Below are 22,612 nucleotides of genomic sequence, written 5' to 3'. Positions count from 1 at the left end.
GCACCAGAGTTTACACTTTTTTATGAAATTAAGAATATGCTAGTATGCTATTTTGAACTTGGCCAATGTTAGTTAGCTCCATAGTTTACACTTTTCTGTGAAATATGGAGTAGCATGTTGAGAGTAGTATGGTAGTTTGTATTTAGCCAAAGTTTTGTCAGCACCACACTTTTCTTTGGAATTATTAGCATGCTAAAAGTAGTTTGCTAGTATTTTTATTTTAGCCAGTGTTTTGTTATCATGGTTTACACTTTTCTGTGAAATTAACCTATATTTATAGTTGTCTTTGGATATACAACAGAAACTAATTTCCACTCAGATTGGAAAACACGTTTAGGGCAAATTCCAATTGGAAATGGGCATCCCAATGCTCTACTCTCTCTGAAGGGCAGAGCCCTTGAAGTGAAGACTTTGGAGGGATCAGGTCACTTGTGTGTCATAATGAAGCCATTTGGAACGCACTTAGCAAAGGAAGAAAGGAAAGACAACTGCTGAGCTTGAAATTGCATACTGTCTGAGTACTACATTTGAATTTAATTTGCGACAGTTAAAAAAGTATGCTGTATATTGGTAGTATGAATTAAATTTGTGCATACTACATCTGCCATGTTGTTAGAGTCACCTGACCTCCCAGCATCAGTTGCGTCACTTCACTTCCATTCATTCATGGCCTCATGGGATAGTAAAGTGTCCATCAAATGTGCACTTCAGAATCTCGGCAGAGTTAGTAGGACATCTGGGGACTTTTCCCCTACAGTTTTTGAATACTACGAATTCGGACATACTATTCTTTTAGCGTACTGTTTTTCACATACTATATAATAGGGAAGTATTTGATTTCGAATGTAACTTCCTCATTATTTTCACCTAGAATTTTACCATGACAATGCAGTGCAGCATCAACAGGATTTTTAATTATTGCTGTTAATATAATTGTTGCAAATAAATATACATTTTATAATTAAGTTTTTTTTATTATTATTAAATATACTTGAAGTGACCATCGCATGAACCCTTTGCTAATGGACTTGTGGAAGGGCCCTTTGCCAAGGGATTCAGTTGTTCAGTTTAATTTAAAATGCTCCTACAAATGGCATCCCCTTCTTGAAGTGCCCCTCAGGGGCACAAAACAGTTTGTTATTTGCCCTTACAGTAATGCACATAGCAGACAAGTATTCTGGAGAGTTTAAAGGGGGAAATGTAAAGCTTTTTTTTTTTTTTTTAAGTGCTTACATGAATTTTTAGCTGTTAAGCTGTTACATTATGCACTACATAATGTAACTTTAATGGGGTTTGCTCAATTCTTTGTAGATTCGACCACACTTTCATGCTAACACGTTCTAAAACTAATCTTTAAGTGTTATGATTTTGAAACAGTGTGAAAAATGTTTGCATAACAGTTACATACCATTTATTCCATTGCTACAACATTAAAAAGGAGTAAATCCATTTTCATTAATGTTTTCAAACTGAGGGATGAAGTTATTTTCTGTGCTAATCATTAGCATCTGTGGCAATAGCTTAAGTTGTAGGCTATTCAACCCAGAATAGTCCTTTAAGGGATGAAATCAAACTTTCCAAATGAGTCGAAACGAAATAAGAAAGTGCTGATTACCAAAATGTGGTAGTTTAGAGAATGAACCCGTGTTTGTGAAGACGCAGTACTGCATGTATAATAACTCAGGATGTTCAGCGGGGTGTGGGCGTTCCTATCAGCACATTCCATCTTATCAAACACGCTCGTGTTCTCTGCTTCTCATCAGTCACTCTAGGTAATATTAATATAGGAATGACACTGGGACTGCACTTCTCTCCTCATCTTACCCTCTGTTCTTCATTAGCTGGCCCCTGTGATTTGGGACGGTTCCCCACCAAGATCCTGCTCTGCAGCAGGCGTCCCAAGCACCATGTGGCCCTCACACATGCACTCAGAAGAGGGCCTCGCTCCCCCACAGAGAGATCCACATCCAGGACAGAGTCTTCAACGCCCCTGAGCAAGTGCTGAGGGGGGTTACATCTGTCTCCTTTAACAACACTACATCCAGGAAGTTCAGGCTGGATGAGGACCATGTGTAAGGAGATGTCCATCATGACTAACATGTGTGACAAGTGGAATGGAAATGCAATTAGCCCTCCCCCCACCACCAGACACGGCTTGGCCTGTTATGTGTTAATAATGTGATGTAATGGTCATAAGGATATAACAGTTCCTGTACGTGACATCAGGGGATTTCATCTATATCCTCCCAGAACATCTGAAGGAACATGTGAGTGAACAAGCGCTTTAGGGGAATGAGTGAGTCAGCGAGTAAGCAAGAACAGAAATCAGTTGCTCTTTTCCAAATCTTAGAGGCAGCGTTTAAAGGAATCATTACTTCTTGTTCGTTACATGAAGGCTGTATCGAAAATATATAAGACTTATTTGAAAATATATTAGACGCTATATTCTAAGATAGATCTGCATATATTTTTTGTAGAGTACCATGAAGAGTTCAGATGCAAAAGCCTCTAAGTGCCATCTGAAATTTTCTTCTAAAATGAGCTTTTTTTTTTTTTATCAAGCTTGTATGTTTATGTTCAGTTAATTCACTTTAATGGCAATGAAAAAGACCTATTAATTGACATTAAAGTGAAATTACTGAACCTAAACATACGAGCTTGATAAAAATGCTCATTTTAGAAGAAAATTTCAGATGGCACTTTGAGGCTTTTGCATCTGAAGTCTTCATATATTCTTTATGGATGCTGCCTTAGAAGACAGCTGACAATGTAGGCCTGTTTTCTGCAGAACTGCTTTATAGATTAAATGAACTAATAATTGATGATCTACAATGGAAATGAATCAACACTGAACTGATCTCAGCTAAACAATGACACTATTTTACTTTAGAGTTGCTGTACAGCCAAAATAAACTGTTTGCATCATTGAATCATTTTCCTGTTATTACTATAAAGCAGCTTTGAAACAATGTGTATTGTATAAAGCGCAAAATAAATAAAGGTGACTTGCAGTGAAAGGGCTCATTCAGAACAGAGACAGTGACAGTAAGTAGAGTAAAAAGAGTCGGTAAATGTCATGCTAGGTTCAGTCAGGCCCACACACCAGGTGTGACAGTCCACAGAGCCTGACCATCAGCAGGAGCCACTTAGAGCTTAACAGCCCATGGCTGGCTTTATGAGACGCTGTCAGAACACAAACATGTGGAGAAGAAGGCTACAAAAGTAGACCTTTCAGGTCAGTTTCCAGCCCACGCTGATCTCCGAGCACAACTCAGTGGAGCAATGCCGGTGAGGAGGTATAAACAAGGGTAAAAAAAAAAGTGGTACCTGGACAAATATAATTCAAATACACATGTAATGTGTGAATTACATACCAATACAAAATATTTTACAATTTAAGCTAAGTTTTCTTTTCATTACAGTTATATAAAATAATAAAATTAACATTAATTTTATTCATTTGTTGTGGTAATTCTATATTTGCTGTGGTAATATAACACCTATAGTAATATAAACAAATTACTTTACCAAATACTACTAAGTCTTCTACACAACTATAGGGTATATTATACTACAATGAATACACTCCAGTTTACTGTAGTAAAAGATAAAGTATACTACAATATTTATTACAGCTATCAGTTCACTATAGTTAATACTACAGTATGCTGTAGCATTCATTAACAAAGTGTTGTAAATACTATAATATACTATAGTATGGTTCAAAAACACTATAGTATTTACTATTCTTTCATACAAACAAATATAACCTACTTTTAGGGTAAAACATGACTGAGCCATGTTTTTTGACCTGTGTGAGGTTCACTCCCATCAAACACAAATGAATTTAAACATTAGCCTGCTAATATTTATCAGAATACACGTGCAAAAAAGTTTCACTATACACCTCAAAACGTCACAGCAGTATTAAAACACGACATTTAATTTTAGCAATCTAACGATGCATTGTAAACAATACGAGGCAGTGTCTGCTACTCATAAGTATAATAACTAATGATGCATTGTAAACAATACGAGGCGATGTCTGCTACTCATAAGTATAATAACTAATGATGCATTGTAAACAGGCAATGTCTGCTTACTCAGACAGTAACTAATGATGCATTTTAAACAATACGAGACAATGTTGTCATGCTAGTTTTGAACTAGGACTGCTAACTCAGAAGTATAATAACTATGTAATAATACCTGGAGTTAATAAGTAGGCGTCTTCACTCAGTGTGCTTTAATCTGTGCTCATAGTTATGATGCTGCAACACAGATTAGCTTCCCACCTCTTCCAGTGGGCGTTTTGCCCTTTAGCCTCTTATGATGCTGTTATTTGTCCTCTAAAGAGCATTGTCAGTTTATGAGTAACGATGCGGGGTTTTTATAATAACCGACTTTTTTCTTTACATCTACAATTAAATGACCCGTCTCACCTCTTAATACGCCACCTAGTGTGTGGTCAAGGAACTAAAGACAGTAATACTGAAATCTATGGGGACACCTGGTGGTGACTCCCTCCCTCAGCTGTTGTTCTGCAGTGTTTTGCTGCAACACATAGATAGATAGATAGATAGATAGATAGATAGATAGATAGATAGATAGATAGATAGATAGATAGATAGATAGATAGATAGATAGATAGATTTAGTTTATGAATTATTAAACAAAACAGCTACTGTTATAGTTCTAGTGTAATTAATGTGAATTTTAATGTTCTAAGCAATCATTGTATTAGATAACATATAATACAATATGATCTCATCTGCTAAGTAATAACTGAGAGGATCAGTTGCAGTGTGGCTCTGAAAGCTTGCAGTGATAATGAGGCTGAAGACGTCTCTTCTGTTGGGAGATGAGATGTCACAACACCATCTGTGCAAAAAGGTCTCTCCTATTCAACTTGTTTTAATCATAAACACGTCTCTTTCTAATCGTTATCTCTTTATTGAATTCAAAGTGCACGCAGCCACACACGTGCATACACACACACACACACACCATATACACCATTACTGGAGTCACAAAGGAGACAGAGAGTTGCTGACAGTATCACATTCTTGAGCATGATTCAAGTTGAGCAGTAATATCAGTGTCGCTGGGTGTATGTTTCAGCAGGCTTTGGCCTTCATTTGTTTGCGAGCGGCTGATTTCTGGTGGTTTTCGCTCACCAGGAGGTGAATAGCGCATGAGAAGTGTGAAGGTCAGAAGAAGAGAGATGCTGTTGAGGAAAAGTAACAGGCTGAATTATAATAGCTGAAGAGGAAGTAGCCTGCTGAGAGCCATTCGTAATGTACAAAGAGGGAAAAATGTGATAGAACAGCCAATAAACTCCCATATACTGTACCTGCTTCTGTCATAAAAGTAGCAAAACGTGGTGGTGAAAAGCCTTTGCGATGTGAAAAAGTCCTAGTTTTTTTTTTTAAATATTCAATTACTGGCAATAAAAACAAGTAATTTGGCAGAGAAAATTACAAGAGAAGCGAACCATCTGAACACTAAACCCGTAAATTGAAGAACCACTTGGCATAAACGAATACATTCTTTAGGAAAGACGACATCTTACAGAATTGCTACGATAAAATCTCAACACAATCCAGTGTGATTTCAAGGACAAATACTGAACATTCACAGTTTAAGATAAAGGACTTTTCTGAAAGTATTTTCCTTGATAAGAGTGAACAGAGAACACTTAATAAAGTAAACATTATCTTATCGGCTCTGCTGTATGATTACATGGAAAAAGTCATCAAAATTCTGTTGCCTTTCTTGCTACACGTATAGGCCACATACACACCGCAAAGTTTAGGGAGTGATGACTGCATTTAAATGTGGCAGTGTATGGAATACAGGAGTCACTCCTGACATGGTGATAACCGTAGCAACGGTTTGGCTGTAAAACAAACAAAGATGCCAACATTTTCAATCTCATATTGCTTGGGGAAATATTAAAGGGCAAATGAAATAACATTGAGGGCTTGGGCAAACTTGAGAGGCCGTATTAAACCATCTTGCGTGTTTGAAACACAATTTTAGCAACTGGTGATCAAAAGTTTGGGGTCAGTATGATTTATATATATATATATATATATATATATATATATATATATATATATATATATATATATATATAGAGAGAGAGAGAGAGAGAGAGAGAGAGAGAGAGAGAGAGAGAGAGAGAGAAATACTATTCTATGACAGTAAGGAAATGTATAATGTGACAAAAGATTTCCATTTCAAATAATTGCTGCTCTTTTTATATTTCTAATAAAAAAAAATATATATATATATATCATGATTTCCACAAAAATATTAAGCAGCACAACTGTTTTCAACATTGATAATAATCAGAAATGTTTCTTGAGCAGCAAATCATCATATTAGAATGATTTCTGAAGGATCATGTGACACTGAAGACTGGAGTAATGATGCTGAAAATTCAGCTTTACCGCCACAGGAATAAATTATATTTTAAAATATATTCAAATAGAAAACAGTGATAATATTTCACAATATTACTGTTTTTACTGTACTTGTTATTCAAATAAATAGTCTTAGTGAGCATAAGAAATGTCTTTCAAAAACAAAACAAAAAAAAAAATCTTACCAACACCAAACATTTGAATTTTAGTAAGCATAAATCTGACAAAATGTAGCTTTATATGGAAAAAGCAACAAAACAGTGGTAAGAAGTGTCAAAGTTATCTTGTGTTTGCGAACAATTTTTTCCTGTAAATGTCACAAATTTTCTTGTGGGGCTAGAAATAATTAGGTAACACTTTATTTTACAGTGCCGTAGTTATACATTACTACATGTACTTACTATAGTACTAACAGTAAATTATGCATAATTACAAGTAACGAACCCTAAACCAAACCCTAACCGTAACTCTATAGTATGTACATGTAGTTAAATAATAGTACTGTAACTACGGCACTGTAAAATAGAGTGTAACCAATAATTAACATTAATTCGAGATATATTCCCTGAAAACATAATATTTTACAGAAAGTTGCTTATCAAAAAAGGATTTTGACTTGAAAACAAGACAAAAATACTGATTTAGAAAAGGGTTTCTCTGTAGTGAAGCGTATTTGTCTGCAGTGTGTACATGGCCTTGCAAAACTGCTGCATGTATAGAAATACTGTTTCTTTTGTAACACTTTTGAAAATCCTCAAGTAAACATCTAATTATTTCAAAGTTCAAGTTCTCTGAGTTCAAGTCATAAACTATAGCTCAGATAAGCATTTGAATTCAGTTCAACTGAGAAATGTTTCTTTTTTAAAATAGACCCTTCTACTACTAAATTCATACAATTCTATGAACAATACGCTCCATCAGAGGGCTTCAACATCAAAACACAGCACACATTGAGTGCTGAACAGTGATAAAATACTGATCTTTAAACATGATCATTTACCTCACCTTTTTTCTTCTGGACAACAGTGAAAAATACATTTAAAAGAGTTTGCATTTGAAGAGTAAACAGTACAACAGGTAAAAAAGACCACCATCAGAAACACATGCACTACAGGGGACACATTACTCTTCCTCCATCGACTTCTCAATCTCTTTCAGCTTTCGCACAAACTCTTGAGCCTCTTTGTCTCCCGTTCTCGCCTCCAGCATCTTCATGATGGGCTTCTCTGTATCAAAACAAGAAATGAATCCATCAGACCAGACGCAACAATAATGTTGAGGTGGCAGACCTCTCGATAGGGAATGACACATGTAATTGGAAATCTTTTCAAGAGGACAGGCTGCAACAGACACTAAACACCAAGCAATGCTGACAAAACAATGAAATCTTAAGAGTACACTACTTCTTTTTTTGTCTGAAACCTTGAAATAATCATCAGTCTTGCAATAAAATGTCATATTTACTGCAAAACTCCACATTATTCAATTGGGCTTAACCCCGTTTCAAGAAAGTCACTTATTATGCAGAGTTTATACTGTTCTAAAACAATTGTATTTACAAGATATTTATGCAAACTTGGGATTTTCTTCAAGGACGACTTTCTAAGTCAAGGGTGTGACAGTTCAAGAATAATAGTAGAAACAATTATGTTGATATAACTAATGTTGATAGCGATAGCCTTAAAGTTTGCTGGAAAACTGTACCCATTTAGCTGGTTTATAACTGACAGGTTTGCAGCACAAGAATGATAACATATATAGAAAAGCATCAATAGCTATGTGTCCATTGACCTATTTTTATGCACATTTTGGGATATCACATAAAAAAAAGCTGGATGGAAATGCCAAAATGTGCATAAATTCCCCCTCGGTAGAAATCGTGTTCCGGGGGGGAAGGGGGTCCTCCTCGGTAGAAATTGCATTCTGGGGGGGAGGGGGTCCTCCTCAGTAGAAATCGTGTTCCCCTCGGTAGAAATCGCGTTCCGGGGGGGAAGGGGTCCTCCTCGGTAGAAATCGCGTTCCCCTCGGTAGAAATCGCGTTACAGGAGGGAGGGCGTCCTCCTCAGTAGAAATCGCGTTCCCCTCAGTAGAAATCGCGTTCCAGGAGGGAGGGCGTCCTCCTCGGTAGAAATCGCGTTCCCCTTGGTAGAAATCGCGTTCCAAGAGGGAGGGTGTCCTCCTTGGTAGACATCATGTTCCAGGAGGGAGGGCGTCCTCCTCGGTAGAATTCGCGTTCCAGGAGGGAGGGCGTCCTCCTCGGTAGAAATCGCGTTCCCCTCAGTAGAAATCGCGTTCCGGGGGGGGAAGGGGTCCTCCTCGGTAGAAATTGCGTTCCCCTCGGTAGAAATCACGTTCCAGGATGGAGGGCGTCCTCCTCGGTAGAAATCGCGTTCCCCTTGGTAGAAATCGCGTTCCAGGAGGGAGGGCATCCTCCTCGGTAGAAATCATGTTCCAGGAGGGAGGGCGTCCTCCTCGGTAGAAATCGCGTTCCAGGAGGGAGGGTGTCCTCGATAGAAATCACGTTCCCCTCGGTAGAAATTGCGTTCCAGGATGGAGGGCGTCCTCCTCGGTAGAAATCACGTTCCAGGAGGGAGGGCGTCCTCCTCGGTAGAAATCACGTTCCAGGAGGGAGGGCGTCCTCCTCGGTAGAAATCATGTTCCAGGAGGGAGGGCGTCCTCCTCGGTAGAAATCGCGTTCCAGGAGGGAGGGTGTCCTCCTCGATAGAAATCACGTTCCCCTCGGTAGAAATTGCGTTCCAGGATGGAGGGCGTCCTCCTCGGTAGAAATCACGTTCCAGGAGGGAGGGCGTCCTCCTCGGTAGAAATCACGTTCCAGGAGGGAGGGCGTCCTCCTCGGTAGAAATCATGTTCCAGGAGGGAGGGCGTCCTCCTCGGTAGAAATCGCGTTCCCCTTGGTAGAAATCGCGTTCCGGGGGGGAAGGGGTCCTCCTCGGTAGAAATCGCGTTACGGGAGGGAGGGCATCCTCCTCGGTAGAAATCGCGTTCCAGGATGGAGGGCGTCCTCCTCGGTAGAAATCGCGTTCCCCTCGGTAGAAATCGTGTTCCAGGATGGAGGGCGTCCTCCTCGGTAGAAATCGCGTTCCCCTTGGTAGAAATCGCGTTCCAGGAGGGAGGGCGTCCTCCTCGGTAGAAATCATGTTCCAGGAGGGAGGGCGTCCTCCTCGGTAGAAATCATGTTCCAGGAGGGAGGGCGTCCTCCTCGGTAGAAATCATGTTCCAGGAGGGAGGGCGTCCTCCTCGGTAGAAATCACGTTCCAGGAGGGAGGGCGTCGTCCTCGATAGAAATCACGTTCCCCTCGGTAGAAATTGAGTTCCAGGATGGAGGGCGTCCTCCTCGGTAGAAATCGCATTCCCCTCGGTAGAAATCGCGTTCCAGGAGGGAGGGCGTCCTCCTCGATAGAAAATCACGTTCCCCTCGGTAGAAATCACGTTCCAGGATGGAAGGCGTCCTCCTCGGTAGAAATCGCATTCCCCTCGGTAGAAATCGCGTTACGGGAGGGAGGTAGTCCTCCTCGGTAGAAATTGCGTTCCCCTCAGTAGAAATTGCGTTCCAGGAGGGAGGGCGTCCTCCTCGGTAGAAATTGCGTTCCAGGAGGGAGGGTGTCCTCCTCGATAGAAATCACGTTCCCCTCGGTAGAAATCGCGTTCCAGGATGGAGGGCGTCCTCCTCGGTAGAAATCATGTTCCAGGAGGGAGGGCGTCCTCCTCGGTAGAAATCACGTTCCCCTCGGTAGAAATCGCGTTCCAGGAGGGAGGGCGTCCTCCTCGGTAGAAATCGCATTCCCCTCGGTAGAAATCGCGTTACGGGAGGGAGGGAGTCCTCCTCGGTAGAAATCGCGTTCCCCTCGGTAGAAATCGCGTTCCAGGATGGAGGGCGTCCTCCTTGGTAGAAATTGCGTTCCCCTCGGTAGAAATCGCGTTATGGGAGGGAGGGAGTCCTCCTCGGTAGAAATCGCGTTCCCCTCGGTAGAAATCGCGTTCCAGGATGGAGGGCGTCCTCCTTGGTAGAAATTGCATTCTGGGGGGGAGGGGGTTCTCCTCAGTAGAAATCACATTCCCCTCCATAGAAATCGCATTCCAGGGGGAGGGGGTCCTCCTCGGTAGAAATCGCGTTCCACATGGGAGGGGGTCCTCCTCAGTAGAAATCACATTTCCCTCGGTAGAAATCGCATTAAGGGGGGCGGAAGACGCGGCCACAAAGGGAACTTTCATGATCAAAGGGGCAGGGGATCAAGCCCCACTGGCCCCAATAACCAAACACTGATGTGCATCAAAAAAGACGCGAATAATCAGTGGACCAATCGAGATATATCTAACTAATTACCTCCCAGAACTGTCTTACATGATTGTGTTACCAAAAAGCAGCCATCCGCCTCCAAAAGCAAGATAACTTTATTGCATCTCATCTGCGCGCTCTGAGGCACAAGTAATTTATTATATATTATTATATATAATATATATATTATTTATTATATATTATTATAGCGTCTCCTACTGCAGAAACTTTTCTTAGTGATATTTAGCGCCAGTTTATCGGGAAGTGACGATTTAGTTCTCTTCATCTCACTGGATGGAAACTGGCTTTTTTCGCAAATGTTTTATGCGATATTCCAATTTTGCACATCAGTTAAATTCACAGCCTTTTATGTAAACATAGCTAATTATGCAGCAATTGAGCATTTTGTGCTCTTCATTTATAGCAGTAGCAGAAAAGCTTCCTGTGTCAGTCAGGAATTAGGAATGAGAAAGAAATATGAAATTGTCTAACACTCCTGTTTTATTCAGATCAAAATCACTTGACTGCCGTAATCACAATGTAATTGCGAACTCATGGGTGGGAATTTTACCAGAAGGACTTGAAAGTACCATTACCTTCAACCCTAATCAAACACAGTTTATCCAGCTAATAAAGGTCTTCAGGATTACTAGAACATTACAGGCAGGAAAGAACAGCGCTAGATCTAAACTCTACAGAAGGGTTCAGTAGGTCTCCAGAAGTAGAGTTAAGTACCCCTGATTTTGTAGCTACTCTTAAGGAGAAATGTCATGGGTAGGTGGATAAATCGGACAGATTAGCATACCGCTTGGTTTTTGCCGGGACAAGTGCAGGATGACGGGTTGAAGGGTCTTTCCAGCAGGTGTGGCACTCGGCCTACCCGGCCAGCAGAAGTCACTCAGTGGGGCCACAGCCTCGCCAGCGAAATCATTAGTGGACAACCAATCATAGTCCATCACAGTGAAGGTCAGACAGGCACACCTGTGCCTGTACTGCTCAGGGCTGACATGGCTGTGATGAAGCAAATGGGATCAAAGTGCTGTTTGAGGTGCTGAGACACAAAAGTTAATGGCAAGTGTTCAGGTGAGCAGTTGATGTGGTACTTACAAGTAAAAAAGCTCATCAAAAACAGGGTGCAGGGTTTTGAGCTTCACTTGGGTACGCTGACTCCGAGCCATGGGGAACAGATGGTGAGGACACAGCTCCACGATGACAAATGGGTCACTGAGGCCTAGGAATGTAGGAATTAGGAGACAAATCCAATTAACAGCAGAAAATGTAAGCAAATACCTACATTTTGAAGGAAATAAAGTTTTAGGAAAACTTTATAATAAACACTCAATGCAACACCGTCTCTGTGATGTGAAATGGTTAAAATATGCATGAAAACCAGATGTAAAGAAGGGTTACTCTGATTTTAGCAAGACTTGTTCCTGGACCAACATATTTTGTTGATAATAGAACAGCATTCCTGTCTGAAAACTTAGTCCTAACCCTATCCCTAAACTTAACCCTACCCATAAGACATTCCTAAATCAGAGGGAAATGATAGGTGAAAAACACTGATGTAGAAGCACAGACTAATAAAATCTTGGTCAGCTAAGCCTCTTCTAGTCAACTAACATTTAGTCGACTATTAGGGGGCAGCCCTAATGTGTAGTTTTAGGGGTAGGGTTAGGTTTGGGTGATAGAATATACAGTTTGTACAATATAAAAACTATTGTCTATGTGCTACCTTGCAAATTGGTGTAACTGAGGTTTACCGTTAGCATCCAGGGCGATGAGATCAGCTGCATGCAGTATCTCCACAGTGAGTCTTTGCTCAGGGGCATCATAGTAACACTTCACACTGATACGTCCAAAGCGACTGTGCTTTAAGATTCTCTGTAAAGCAAATGTGTACATCACAGCAGTAATACATATAAAATAGTCATCTAGTTTTGTACTAATAACACATTAGCCAAGGTTGAGACTCTACTATTAATTTTAGTAAAAATATTTGTAACAGGTTTTATCTTAAAAGCTAGTGATATAGCATTTTGGGGCACCATAGAGAGTTCCCTGGCATGAAGATTGTCTTAAATTGTAGGTAGCGAAATTATGCTACTTTCTGAGATTGGTCCACCTCTTTGTGGCCAAAATTTGAAGCAACCCTGAATATATCTTTCATGTATAAGTTGATCATGGATAGATTATTAGATAATGCTGCCTTCAAGTCGTATTTACTTCACATGAACACAACCAAAATGATGCCTGGATTTTCTTTCCAGGCATGTCAATATTTGGCACAATTATATTTTATTCAACACTGAAAGATTTAGCACAAGTTAACTTTATAATGTTTCTGTTGAAGATGCTGTCTGTTCAGATCAGACAATTATGAGGTTCGGTTTGGTTTTATAACATGCTGGTTATGTAGACATCTGCCCCCGTAGGCAGTAGACAGCAAGTCAGCTTAGCGGGATTTGAGACACAGTCAGAGACTGCGAAATCTTACACAGTGCAAAGAACGCTTAGTCAAAGAGGAAATGACTGATGCAAACTTTTAATCATCAGAGGAAGGAATAGTATTTGCGATGTCTTAGCTCCTAATCAACACCTCCTCTCTCTGCAGGGCTGGAACTAAAAGCTGTGGCGGCCCAGCAAGACTTCTACCCACCTGCTGGGAGATTTTCTCCAGGAAATACTGTTCGATCAGCTCAAAGGAGGAGCATTTGTTCAGACGCAGTTCCTCATCCAGGTCCTAATGGGAAGAAACAGGAAAGGAAGATGAAGCCATGCTTAATGCATTTGGCCAGCCACATTGGTTAAAGGTGAGAATACCTTATAATCTCCACTCTTAAGGTCTTCCAAGAGCAGTCCTTCTCCATCAGCGTGGAAGAACCGCACCAGCGTCTGCACGAAAAAGAACTTGTTATTAAGGTGTCTGATCACTACCAGTCTGACAATCAATACATATCAATCTCCAGTTATGCCATCATATTTTTCTTGTGCTCTTTCTTTGACTGCATGGACTCCAGCAGACAAGCACAGACTCTCGTAACATACTTTTGAGACATGTTATGCTAACTATCATGTTCAACCCACATGCACGCTCAGCAGTTCATGAGTTTTCATGTAAATCTGTGGTGAGATCCTGCCAGTTCCTCTCTGCTGGAATACTGGATCTCACGTATTGACATGCTGCTGGGGACGTCCTAAATTCTCCACTGAGCTGTGGCCAAGAGCAGTGGCGAATATATCAAGTGACTGTGACTGTGCAGGCTGAGGGAAACCGGACATGTCCCTTACAGTTCACAGAGTTCTTGTAAGACACATTGTTGGCTTTCAGCACCATTTTTCAAACTAACCTAGTACCCCTTTCCTACAAAAATGGTGCTCAACCAAGGGACCTGCAAACCTCTCTCAAAATCGATTTCTTTTTAATCTTCAGACTGTGATTCCTTCCAGTCAGAGGATATCAAACATGTCTGATCATTTGAGCTGATTTTAGAACACATTTGTTTTAACTTTTCATGTGTATTCCACCACAGAGGCACGTTTCTGTGTGAGTTTGTGGTGTTTGAACCACTTGAAAAACTGGTAGTGTGTCATTTAGTGTATGATGCCCAGTTTTACTTTGTAACATTTACAAAGGCGGTAAGTGTATGATGCCTAGTGTTTTAAAATAGATTTTAAAAGTCCTGTAGTGTAATCCAGTAGTGCAAGTTTTGTGAACATATATTAACATCTTAAATAATTGATTCAGACTCTTTATGAGCTGCTTTTATGCAAATATATAATGAATGCAATTTATAGTAGTCATATATGAATGTGTTGCTTCAAGACATTGGGCAATTATATTGGGGTCTAGGTTTGCAGAGTTTTGATCTGTTTTGTCTCACTGTTCTTAAAACATGATGGGGACATTATCCAAAACTGGACTATGATGTTAATGGTGGTTTGAGGTCACAGTGTTTTTGAACTATTATGTGGCCAGTTTAGCTGGCCTAGAACAACCTTGCTTCCAGGAATTTGACAATAGCTTTGGACGTGATAACAAACCATAATGGTTCATTCATATTACACGCAATATGGCAGAATATGTCCTGCCTTCAAAATAAAATAGCGAGTGGCCAACTGGCTAACTAATTGCATCATTGCAGCTGCTGTTAGAAGCTCCAGTTTCAGTGTCCTGAGATGTGCACTTGGGAATGCACATGTGCATGGGCTGGACTAACTTGAAATATACGCTTTTTTAAAACCATTTTTGAGCATAAGAAATAGCATTTATTAGACAGTTTGTGTCAGATTTTATTGCTTGCAAGTTGTTTTTGATACTTCTGTACTTCCCCATTCAATTATACAGGAGTTGGTTTTGCATGAGCAAATAGCTGACTGGAGGCATTGCAAATATGGCTGCTGAACTCAGTATCATTTTGGTGATACTCATTGTGACTCATCTGTACTGACCTCTACAGTGTACTGGAACCGTGAGTAGAATTCCACCTGGACACCCCTGTTTTCCGCCACAGTGTCCAGGATCATCCGCAGGAGCAGCTCCCACAGACTCTGCAGAACCCTGGGGTACACAACAACCAGAAAGATCATGCTCACAGACACAGTGACCTCCTCCACATGCAGCCAATTACCACTTTACAGTGCCCAAATTACTTGGAAAACATGCTTCCAATGGTAAATCTATGTGTCATTACTGTTATCGCTACAGTATGCCCCCCTTAGGACCACTCTTATACTTTCATCAAATGAAGAAAGTAATTACCTTGTTAGATTCTCTTTAACCAATGACTCATTGAGGATGACTAGAGTGTCATCTAGGTACTTCATCAGAGGAGCCACAGCCTGGAGCAATTCATCAGAGAGTACATATGTTAAAAAAACACATTAGACCATAGCCGAATTATGCTAACTTGAAATAATTAAATGTTCTTTCTCCGTTCATTCATACTTGCCTCATCATTGTTAATAGAGTCTGGAGATAGGCTGATGTGTTGAATGCATCTCCTGAGTTCAGAAAGCATCTGTGTAGGACAAAGATTTATGTGATGTACTGCAGTGTTACTCATTACTCAGCCAATCTGTGCAGAAATTGTGCAAAATTAACCAATCAGGGGCCCTTTTCCCAAAAGCATTGATAGCTACTAAGTTCGGTTGTTAACATAGTTCAATGAATTTGTGTTTCCTGTAACCTGAAATAGATCCAACAAACATTTGCAAACAGCATCGCAAAGTTGTGTGGTTGGAACCACAGCTCTTGACCTTTGGTTTGAAGCATAGTTTCTTGTTAGTATGACTTGGGACCTTAAATAAATCATGCTCTTGAGCAACATATACAAGCTAACATGCAGTACAATCAATATCTTCTATTCCATGTGCACAAACTTCATTCTATGTCTTTTAGTTTGTCAAGAGAATAAAAGTGCCAATTTTGAAGAGTTCTCTAGTACTCTGAGGAAATTCAAATGTGGATGTGCAACAAAGTTCTTGCAAAGTTTTTCTTACAAAAATTCATCACTTCACTTCTGGGGTCTTATGGGTTACTTTTATGATGGATGGATGCACTTTTTGGAGTTTCAAATACTCGGGCACTATTCAATGCCATTACAAAGCTGGGAAGAGCCAGGATATTATTTAAAGGCACACTATGTGAATTTTCACCATTAGAGGTGGCTTTTTTCAAAACAAAGGCGTAGCTTGATGATTTTGCAGAATCACAGAAGGTGTTGTTTTCACATCTACAGTCAGTGGAAAAGAATCAGGATGGGACTCGGGTAGAAATCATGTTCATGGATGAGATTATTAATGCTACTGTAGTATGAAGCAGAGCAGGACTGAGTGCTGTGTGAGCAGAAACGAGACAGTTGGAGTGACTGCTAATGAGAGACAAGCGCGATACAAGGCTCGAGAGCAGCAGAACTTTTATTATGCCACAGTCACTGCTTCCGCTTCTTTTGGTCAAGCTTATGTGTTTTGTCGATGAATGTATCCATACAGTTGCTCACCTGTCTAATAAATTACATAATATATTAAAGCCTCTTTGGTGTTTTCATGGTTTCTACAAAATAAATCCGGAAACCGAGGGTAACACGGGTACGATGTCATTGATAGGCGACGTATGGACACGGTCCATGATGCATGATCTCTCGTCTCCCTCTGAAGGGAGTCCAATCTGATAGTTCTCAGAAAATGAACTATAACTTAGTGAATACTAATCACAAAAAAATTAGACTTATGTCTAAAAAAACATTGAAATGTCAGGTTTTAAATCGTGTAAGTCAAATCGAAAACAAACATTCTGTGTTTATGTAATCTGTATGAAAAGAGAGCCATGTCAGAAATCCGTGATTCAGCTCATTATCCGCTAATGCGGCCACGCCCACGGAGCCAGCGCTATTCAGACGCAAATTCTGAGTCAATACATGCATACATCATCTCAATCGTGTATTTATTGTCTTGAAAAGTGTTTTGAATAGCCATAGTTAGTGATCTCTGTCCTCTGTTAGTTCGGTTAGTTCCTGGATTGCCTATTCTTCTTTAGTGCTCAGGCATTTGTGGACTAAAGGTGTACAGAGCGCCCTCCGGCTGCAAGAATGAATTGAAAACACAGTATCCATCACTCATAGTAATGAAAATAAATCCTGAATAAATATTACTCTTCTGTATAGAAAATTGACAAACATATGAGAATCCATCAATATTTCTCCAAATGTGCATGCTTTTAAGCTAAAAGCCTATATGAAATGCCACAGAGGTAACATAATTGTTCAGACACTTTGCATCACAGAAATACATTATATTTTAAAGAATATAATAGAATACCATTATTTTAAATTGTAATAATATTTCACAGTATTGCTGTTTTTTCTGTATGCTTGATTTACACCATGATGAGATTTGAATCATGATCACAGAGGGTTTTTTCACAGCCTACGTGACTGAAAGGCCTCATTAATATGCAAGTCATTTCAGGTCATTATTATGTGATTCTTTTGTCTTCTCAGGTGAGAATCACCCATTATACATGAGGATTCACGCCTCCACGCATACTGTGTTTCTTGACCAAAGATGTTTTAGAAAATTTAAATCTCTCTATTGTTTTTTATGAACAAGCAGGCAGCATAATTTTTACCTCATTTTGAATCAAAAACTCTAGTCTACAACCTCAAATACCCAGAAGTCTTGTGAACAAAGATTTAATATATATTTTTTGGCTTTATTTCAGTGACTTAAGTTTTTTGTTTTTTCAATAACCACGCATAAACGTTATTCCTTGTACATACATGTCCCTCACATATTATTGTAGCCTAGTTTGTGCTGAATACAGTGTAATGACACTTTTTCCATTAATATGTTTATGAACAACTGAAAAAAGCACAAATGTCAGGGCATGTAAAACTTCTCCAGGGTCCCAAAAATCCTCAGACCCCTGAGGGTTAAGCATTCTTGGAAACATTTTGGATAATGTAAGTACACAAGTCAACAAAATATATAACATTGTTCTAGTGGTATTTGGATATTTAAATCCAAAAAATCGTTACATATTGTGCCTTTAATATATCTCTGATTGTGTTCGGCTGAAAGAAGAAAGTCATATACACCTAGGATGGCTTGAGGGTGAGTAAATAATGGGATAATTTTCTTTCTTTTTTTTTTTTTTTTTTTTTTTTTTTTTACGGGGAGGGGAGGTGGGGCTATTACTTTAAGTAGCGAGCTACATCATTGTATGGGAAACGCACCCCAGATTCAATATGCATCAGCATTAACATAGCTTGCTTGTATGTCACCATACTCATACCACTGAAGCTGTTGATATAATCAGATCTCTTAGCACTTGAACTGTGCTCTTTAATCTATGCCATTACCCTGTCAGTAAGATGTGTGATTAGGCGCTTGGCTTCCCTCTGCAGGTCGATATCAGCGTTGTAGAGCTGCCCGTTCAGGGACTTGTTGACCTGCTCCTTCCCTTCCAAGCCGCACGACTCCTCCATGGCCTGTTCTACCCCCCGCCAGTCCAGCTCCCGCGGCAGACCTCCCAGGTACACGCGCACATGCTCCGTGCTGTTCAGAGCGATACAGACCTGCGCCAAAGCAGCAGTCAGGAAGAGGAGGAAGGGAGATCGGAAATGAGGAAAGGAGAGGTAAAAAGTGGAAAGAACAAAAAGGAAGAAAATAAGGAGTTCTAAATGGGGTGGAGGGAGAGAGAAAGCATACAGTGCAAAATGAAAAGGGGGCGCTAACGAGGTCAGACACACTATGACACAGGCGCACCGCTGAGACGTCAGTGTTGTCAGGGAGAAGCACTCAACGCTGACATTTACTTCGCTCGTAATAAAAGCCAACCCTCCCTCGCCCAGAAGCGTTACCTGCACAATGAAACTCTTGTTGTGGTCTCGTCCCAGCTGGCCCCTCTCAATCTTGCGCTTGATCAGCTCAGCGTAACACACCGCCTCGCTGCAGAAATTCTGCCATACATCAAAAAAGAATTGCGTTATGTGTGTGAAACTATCAATTCTCCTTTCCATTACGAGCATGCTTTTTATTTTCAGTGTTTTTGACCACCGCTCCCCAGCTGTGCAAGCTTAAACTGCATGCTTATTAAGTGGAGCTTAGAGACCAGTGGTGCTCACGTCCGTCAGGCGTGTGATGAAGATGAAGGCTCCTGCTGAATCAGGCCACGCCAGCTGGGTCCAGAACTCCCGCACCTGGCTGAAGCATGTTGTAACGTCCACCGCCGAGGAGCTGTGTTTGGTCTGACTCTGAATCGGCTCCAGCTGTACCATTAAAATACACACGTCACGCTATGTAGCCAAAACACCCTCACTAACACATTCTCAATGAGGGTATGTTAAAGGGTTAGTTCACCCAAAAATGAAAATGCTGTCATTTATTACTCACCCTCATGTCGTTCTACACCCATAAGACCTTTGTTCATCTTCAGAAGACAAATTAAGATATTTTTGATAAAATCCGATGGCTCAGTAAGGCCTCTATTTCCAGTGCCAAAAAAAAAAAAAAAGACTTTATTCAACAATATATAGTGATGGGCTAGTGATTTCAAAACACTGCTTCATGAAGCTTCAAAGCTTTACGAATCTTTTGTTTCGAATCAGTGGTTCGGAGCATGTATCAAACTGCCAAAGTCACGTGATTTCAGTTAATGAGGCTTTGTTACGTCTTAAGTGTTGTGAACCAAAAATTTCAGTGGTTCACTACTGGGGGGTCGTGACTTTGGCAGTTTGATACACGCACAAAAACCATTTTTTGTGTCGTTTCATAACAGTAAGGTTGAACCACTGTAGTCACATGAACTGTTTTAAATATGTCTTTAGTAGCTTTCTGGGCATCTGAAAGTGTTTAGACATTATCTTGCTGGCAATGGAGGCATCACCGAGCCATCGGATTTCATCAAAAATATCTTAATTTGTGTTCTGAAGATGAACTAATTAATGATTTTTTCATTAATTTAATCATTTTTGGGTGAACTAACCCTTTAACTTGATATTCGGTAACATTTTATTTTACAGTGTCCTTGTTACATGTTGAATTTACTTACTATATTAATAACAGTTAATTATGCAGAATTACAGCATCTAACCCTAAACCTAACCCTATAGTAAGTACATGTTGTTAATTAATATTACTCACTACATAAATACACTGTAACAAGGACACCTTAAAATGCAGTATAACCAATTTTTCTTATTCAAAGAGGCTAAAATCAAAGTAGCTGTCATTTTTTTAAGTGCCTTATCTAATATGAACTGATTGTATAGGTCTTTGTAGTGATAGACTAATATATCAGCTACAGCCACATTTCCAAAAATAATTCTAAGTAGGTCATACAAAAGTTATAGGTTAAAGCATATCCAAAAAGCATCGTAACTTTAGTACATGAAAATCACTGTAGGTGTAAGAAGCAGCATCAAGTGAATAAAAAACTCAAAATTATATCTAAACTTAATACAGTTGATGTTACTATTCTTACACTTTTTTCTTAATTTATTAAATTTAAATTAAGAAATTTAAAACAAATACATCTATATTTAATATAATAATATATGTATATATTATATGATGTACACTGTAAAAAAAAAAAAAAAATTCAAAGTTAAAAAAGTAAAACGAATGATTATTGGAGTACGTTTTACGAGGAAATACATTTTTTGTCTACTTCAGAATTTCAAATTTAATTCAGTGTATTACTTGTTTCTTTGTAATTATTGGTGAAATTTACTAGCAATTTTAAATTGTTTCATGGAAATCCTTTTTCCAATATGAATAAAATAAACATGCTGTCTTTAAAGCAGAATGGGTTTTACAATGACTCACTGGCATGCATGGAAACCATTATACATGTCTTGGCTTGTCACCCAATGCCTCATCTTCCATAACCTATTTCTCTCTGACATTTCACTTGCAGAATTGCTATCGCTATACAATGAATCTGCCTAAAACACATTACAGACCCTTTTCAAGAAGTTTTTTTTTATATTTTCATTTTTATTTATTTTATTTTTTTATGTACATTTATAACATTATGCTTAGTATTATACTACCTTTGCATTAAATTTAAAAAAAGTAGTTGCTGCTGTGAGGGTGTTTCTAATACAGCAGCTGTGGGAGTGATGGTAAAAATTACAAATCTCTGTCTATTTTTTTCCTCTTTTTGAAAGTTGTGAAAACACTATTATTGAGTTTTCTTTTTCTATTTGTGCAAATGGAAACACAAAAAAATCTCTCTCATTCACTGCTATAAAAGTTTCCCCAACTATGATGACTTCCGCTTCTGAGAAACCCGTAAATGTGAAAATTGCCCCACAATACACCTGCCAAAAAAGCTGACTGGGATTATGACAGCAGGTCCTCATCTGCTGCTATCTTATGCTATTCTTTCTGACATCAACATTGTAAAACTTATACTGGTTGACCATGTATTGTATTGGTAGCTATAATATATGCTATAATGCTAAAATGTTTTGTCTTTGGTTTGGCCCCCAACTCACCTGATCCATTTCTACAGCTTTGCGGATCCTGTCAGTGGATCTCTCATGTACAATCTGCAGCCATTTGTGAATAGAGGTCTTGAACCAGTTGTGAAATCCAGTTAGAGCCAACATCTTAGTGTCTCTGAAAAGAAATGACCACCAAGAAATTGGATTAACCAATTATGATTTGGCCATAATCTTACTCACTCAAGAGTGGATAAGCTCATCAATTATGGATAAAATCATTAATCTATCAACCCTAATGTACATTCACTCTCTCTCTCTCCATGTGAGTCACTCTTTACACAATAGCCTAGCTGATGAATTAGCACTCATGCAGATGGATGAAGGGCAAACCAATGACTAACTTGAGAGGCAGGCACTCCCTGAAGCGTTTGAGGGACTTCAGAGACATGTAGAGCTCAAAAAGAGTCTCTCCCATGGTTTGGGTGAACCGAAAACTCTCCTGCTCCAGGTTCCCACACACTCGCTCCATTGCCACATTTACGTCATCTGCCACCTAGAGACACAGCACAACATTAAAGCTCCCTCTCTATCACCCGGCTCCTGTTTATCGAGGCAAGACTTATTTTTAACTGAGATCTATAAGCGTTCCCAGGGGTGCTCAAACTTACAAGCTTCTCTAACTGCCGGTAGGAGATGCTGAAGAAGTCAACCTTCACAGAGCTGAAAGATAAGACACAAAAACATGTACTTTCTGGATTTTTTGTTTTGTTTTATTTTTAATGCTGTATTTCATTGTTGGTGTGTCCCAACCCATCTCATTAAGGCTGAATTGTGGCTTTTTTTCCTCTGTTAAAATCATTTCTTCTATCTCAGCTTGATTTGCAGAGACAGCTATAAATAAACTATTCGTAGGTTGATTTTCCAGCAAAGTGTAA

The 22,612-nt window shown here is 39.6% G+C and overlaps 1 protein-coding gene across 1 annotated transcript in view; it reads right to left on the bottom strand.

Annotated features, from left to right (window-relative positions):
- Positions 1 to 6,493: 6,493 nt before the first annotated feature.
- The window catches only part of baiap3 (BAI1 associated protein 3), a 62,830-nt gene continuing 46,711 nt past the window's right edge, over positions 6,494 to 22,612 (bottom strand). The window contains exons 20-34 of the mRNA XM_048193618.1: positions 22,346 to 22,397; positions 22,079 to 22,230; positions 21,729 to 21,852; positions 19,353 to 19,496; positions 19,089 to 19,187; positions 18,588 to 18,803; positions 15,678 to 15,746; positions 15,488 to 15,567; positions 15,178 to 15,286; positions 13,549 to 13,620; positions 13,385 to 13,468; positions 12,489 to 12,609; positions 11,833 to 11,956; positions 11,531 to 11,736; positions 6,494 to 7,654 (exon numbers count right to left, since the gene is read on the bottom strand). Of these exons, the coding sequence (XP_048049575.1) occupies positions 7,551 to 7,654; positions 11,531 to 11,736; positions 11,833 to 11,956; positions 12,489 to 12,609; positions 13,385 to 13,468; positions 13,549 to 13,620; positions 15,178 to 15,286; positions 15,488 to 15,567; positions 15,678 to 15,746; positions 18,588 to 18,803; positions 19,089 to 19,187; positions 19,353 to 19,496; positions 21,729 to 21,852; positions 22,079 to 22,230; positions 22,346 to 22,397 (1,756 nt within the window). The 3' untranslated portion in view covers positions 6,494 to 7,550. The remainder of the gene's footprint in view (positions 7,655 to 11,530; positions 11,737 to 11,832; positions 11,957 to 12,488; positions 12,610 to 13,384; positions 13,469 to 13,548; positions 13,621 to 15,177; positions 15,287 to 15,487; positions 15,568 to 15,677; positions 15,747 to 18,587; positions 18,804 to 19,088; positions 19,188 to 19,352; positions 19,497 to 21,728; positions 21,853 to 22,078; positions 22,231 to 22,345; positions 22,398 to 22,612) is intronic.

This window comes from Megalobrama amblycephala, linkage group LG1 (genome assembly GCF_018812025.1).
Source record: "Megalobrama amblycephala isolate DHTTF-2021 linkage group LG1, ASM1881202v1, whole genome shotgun sequence".
NCBI classification, from domain to species: Eukaryota; Metazoa; Chordata; class Actinopteri; order Cypriniformes; family Xenocyprididae; genus Megalobrama; species Megalobrama amblycephala.
This window is presented reverse-complemented; position numbering and strand designations above follow the sequence as displayed.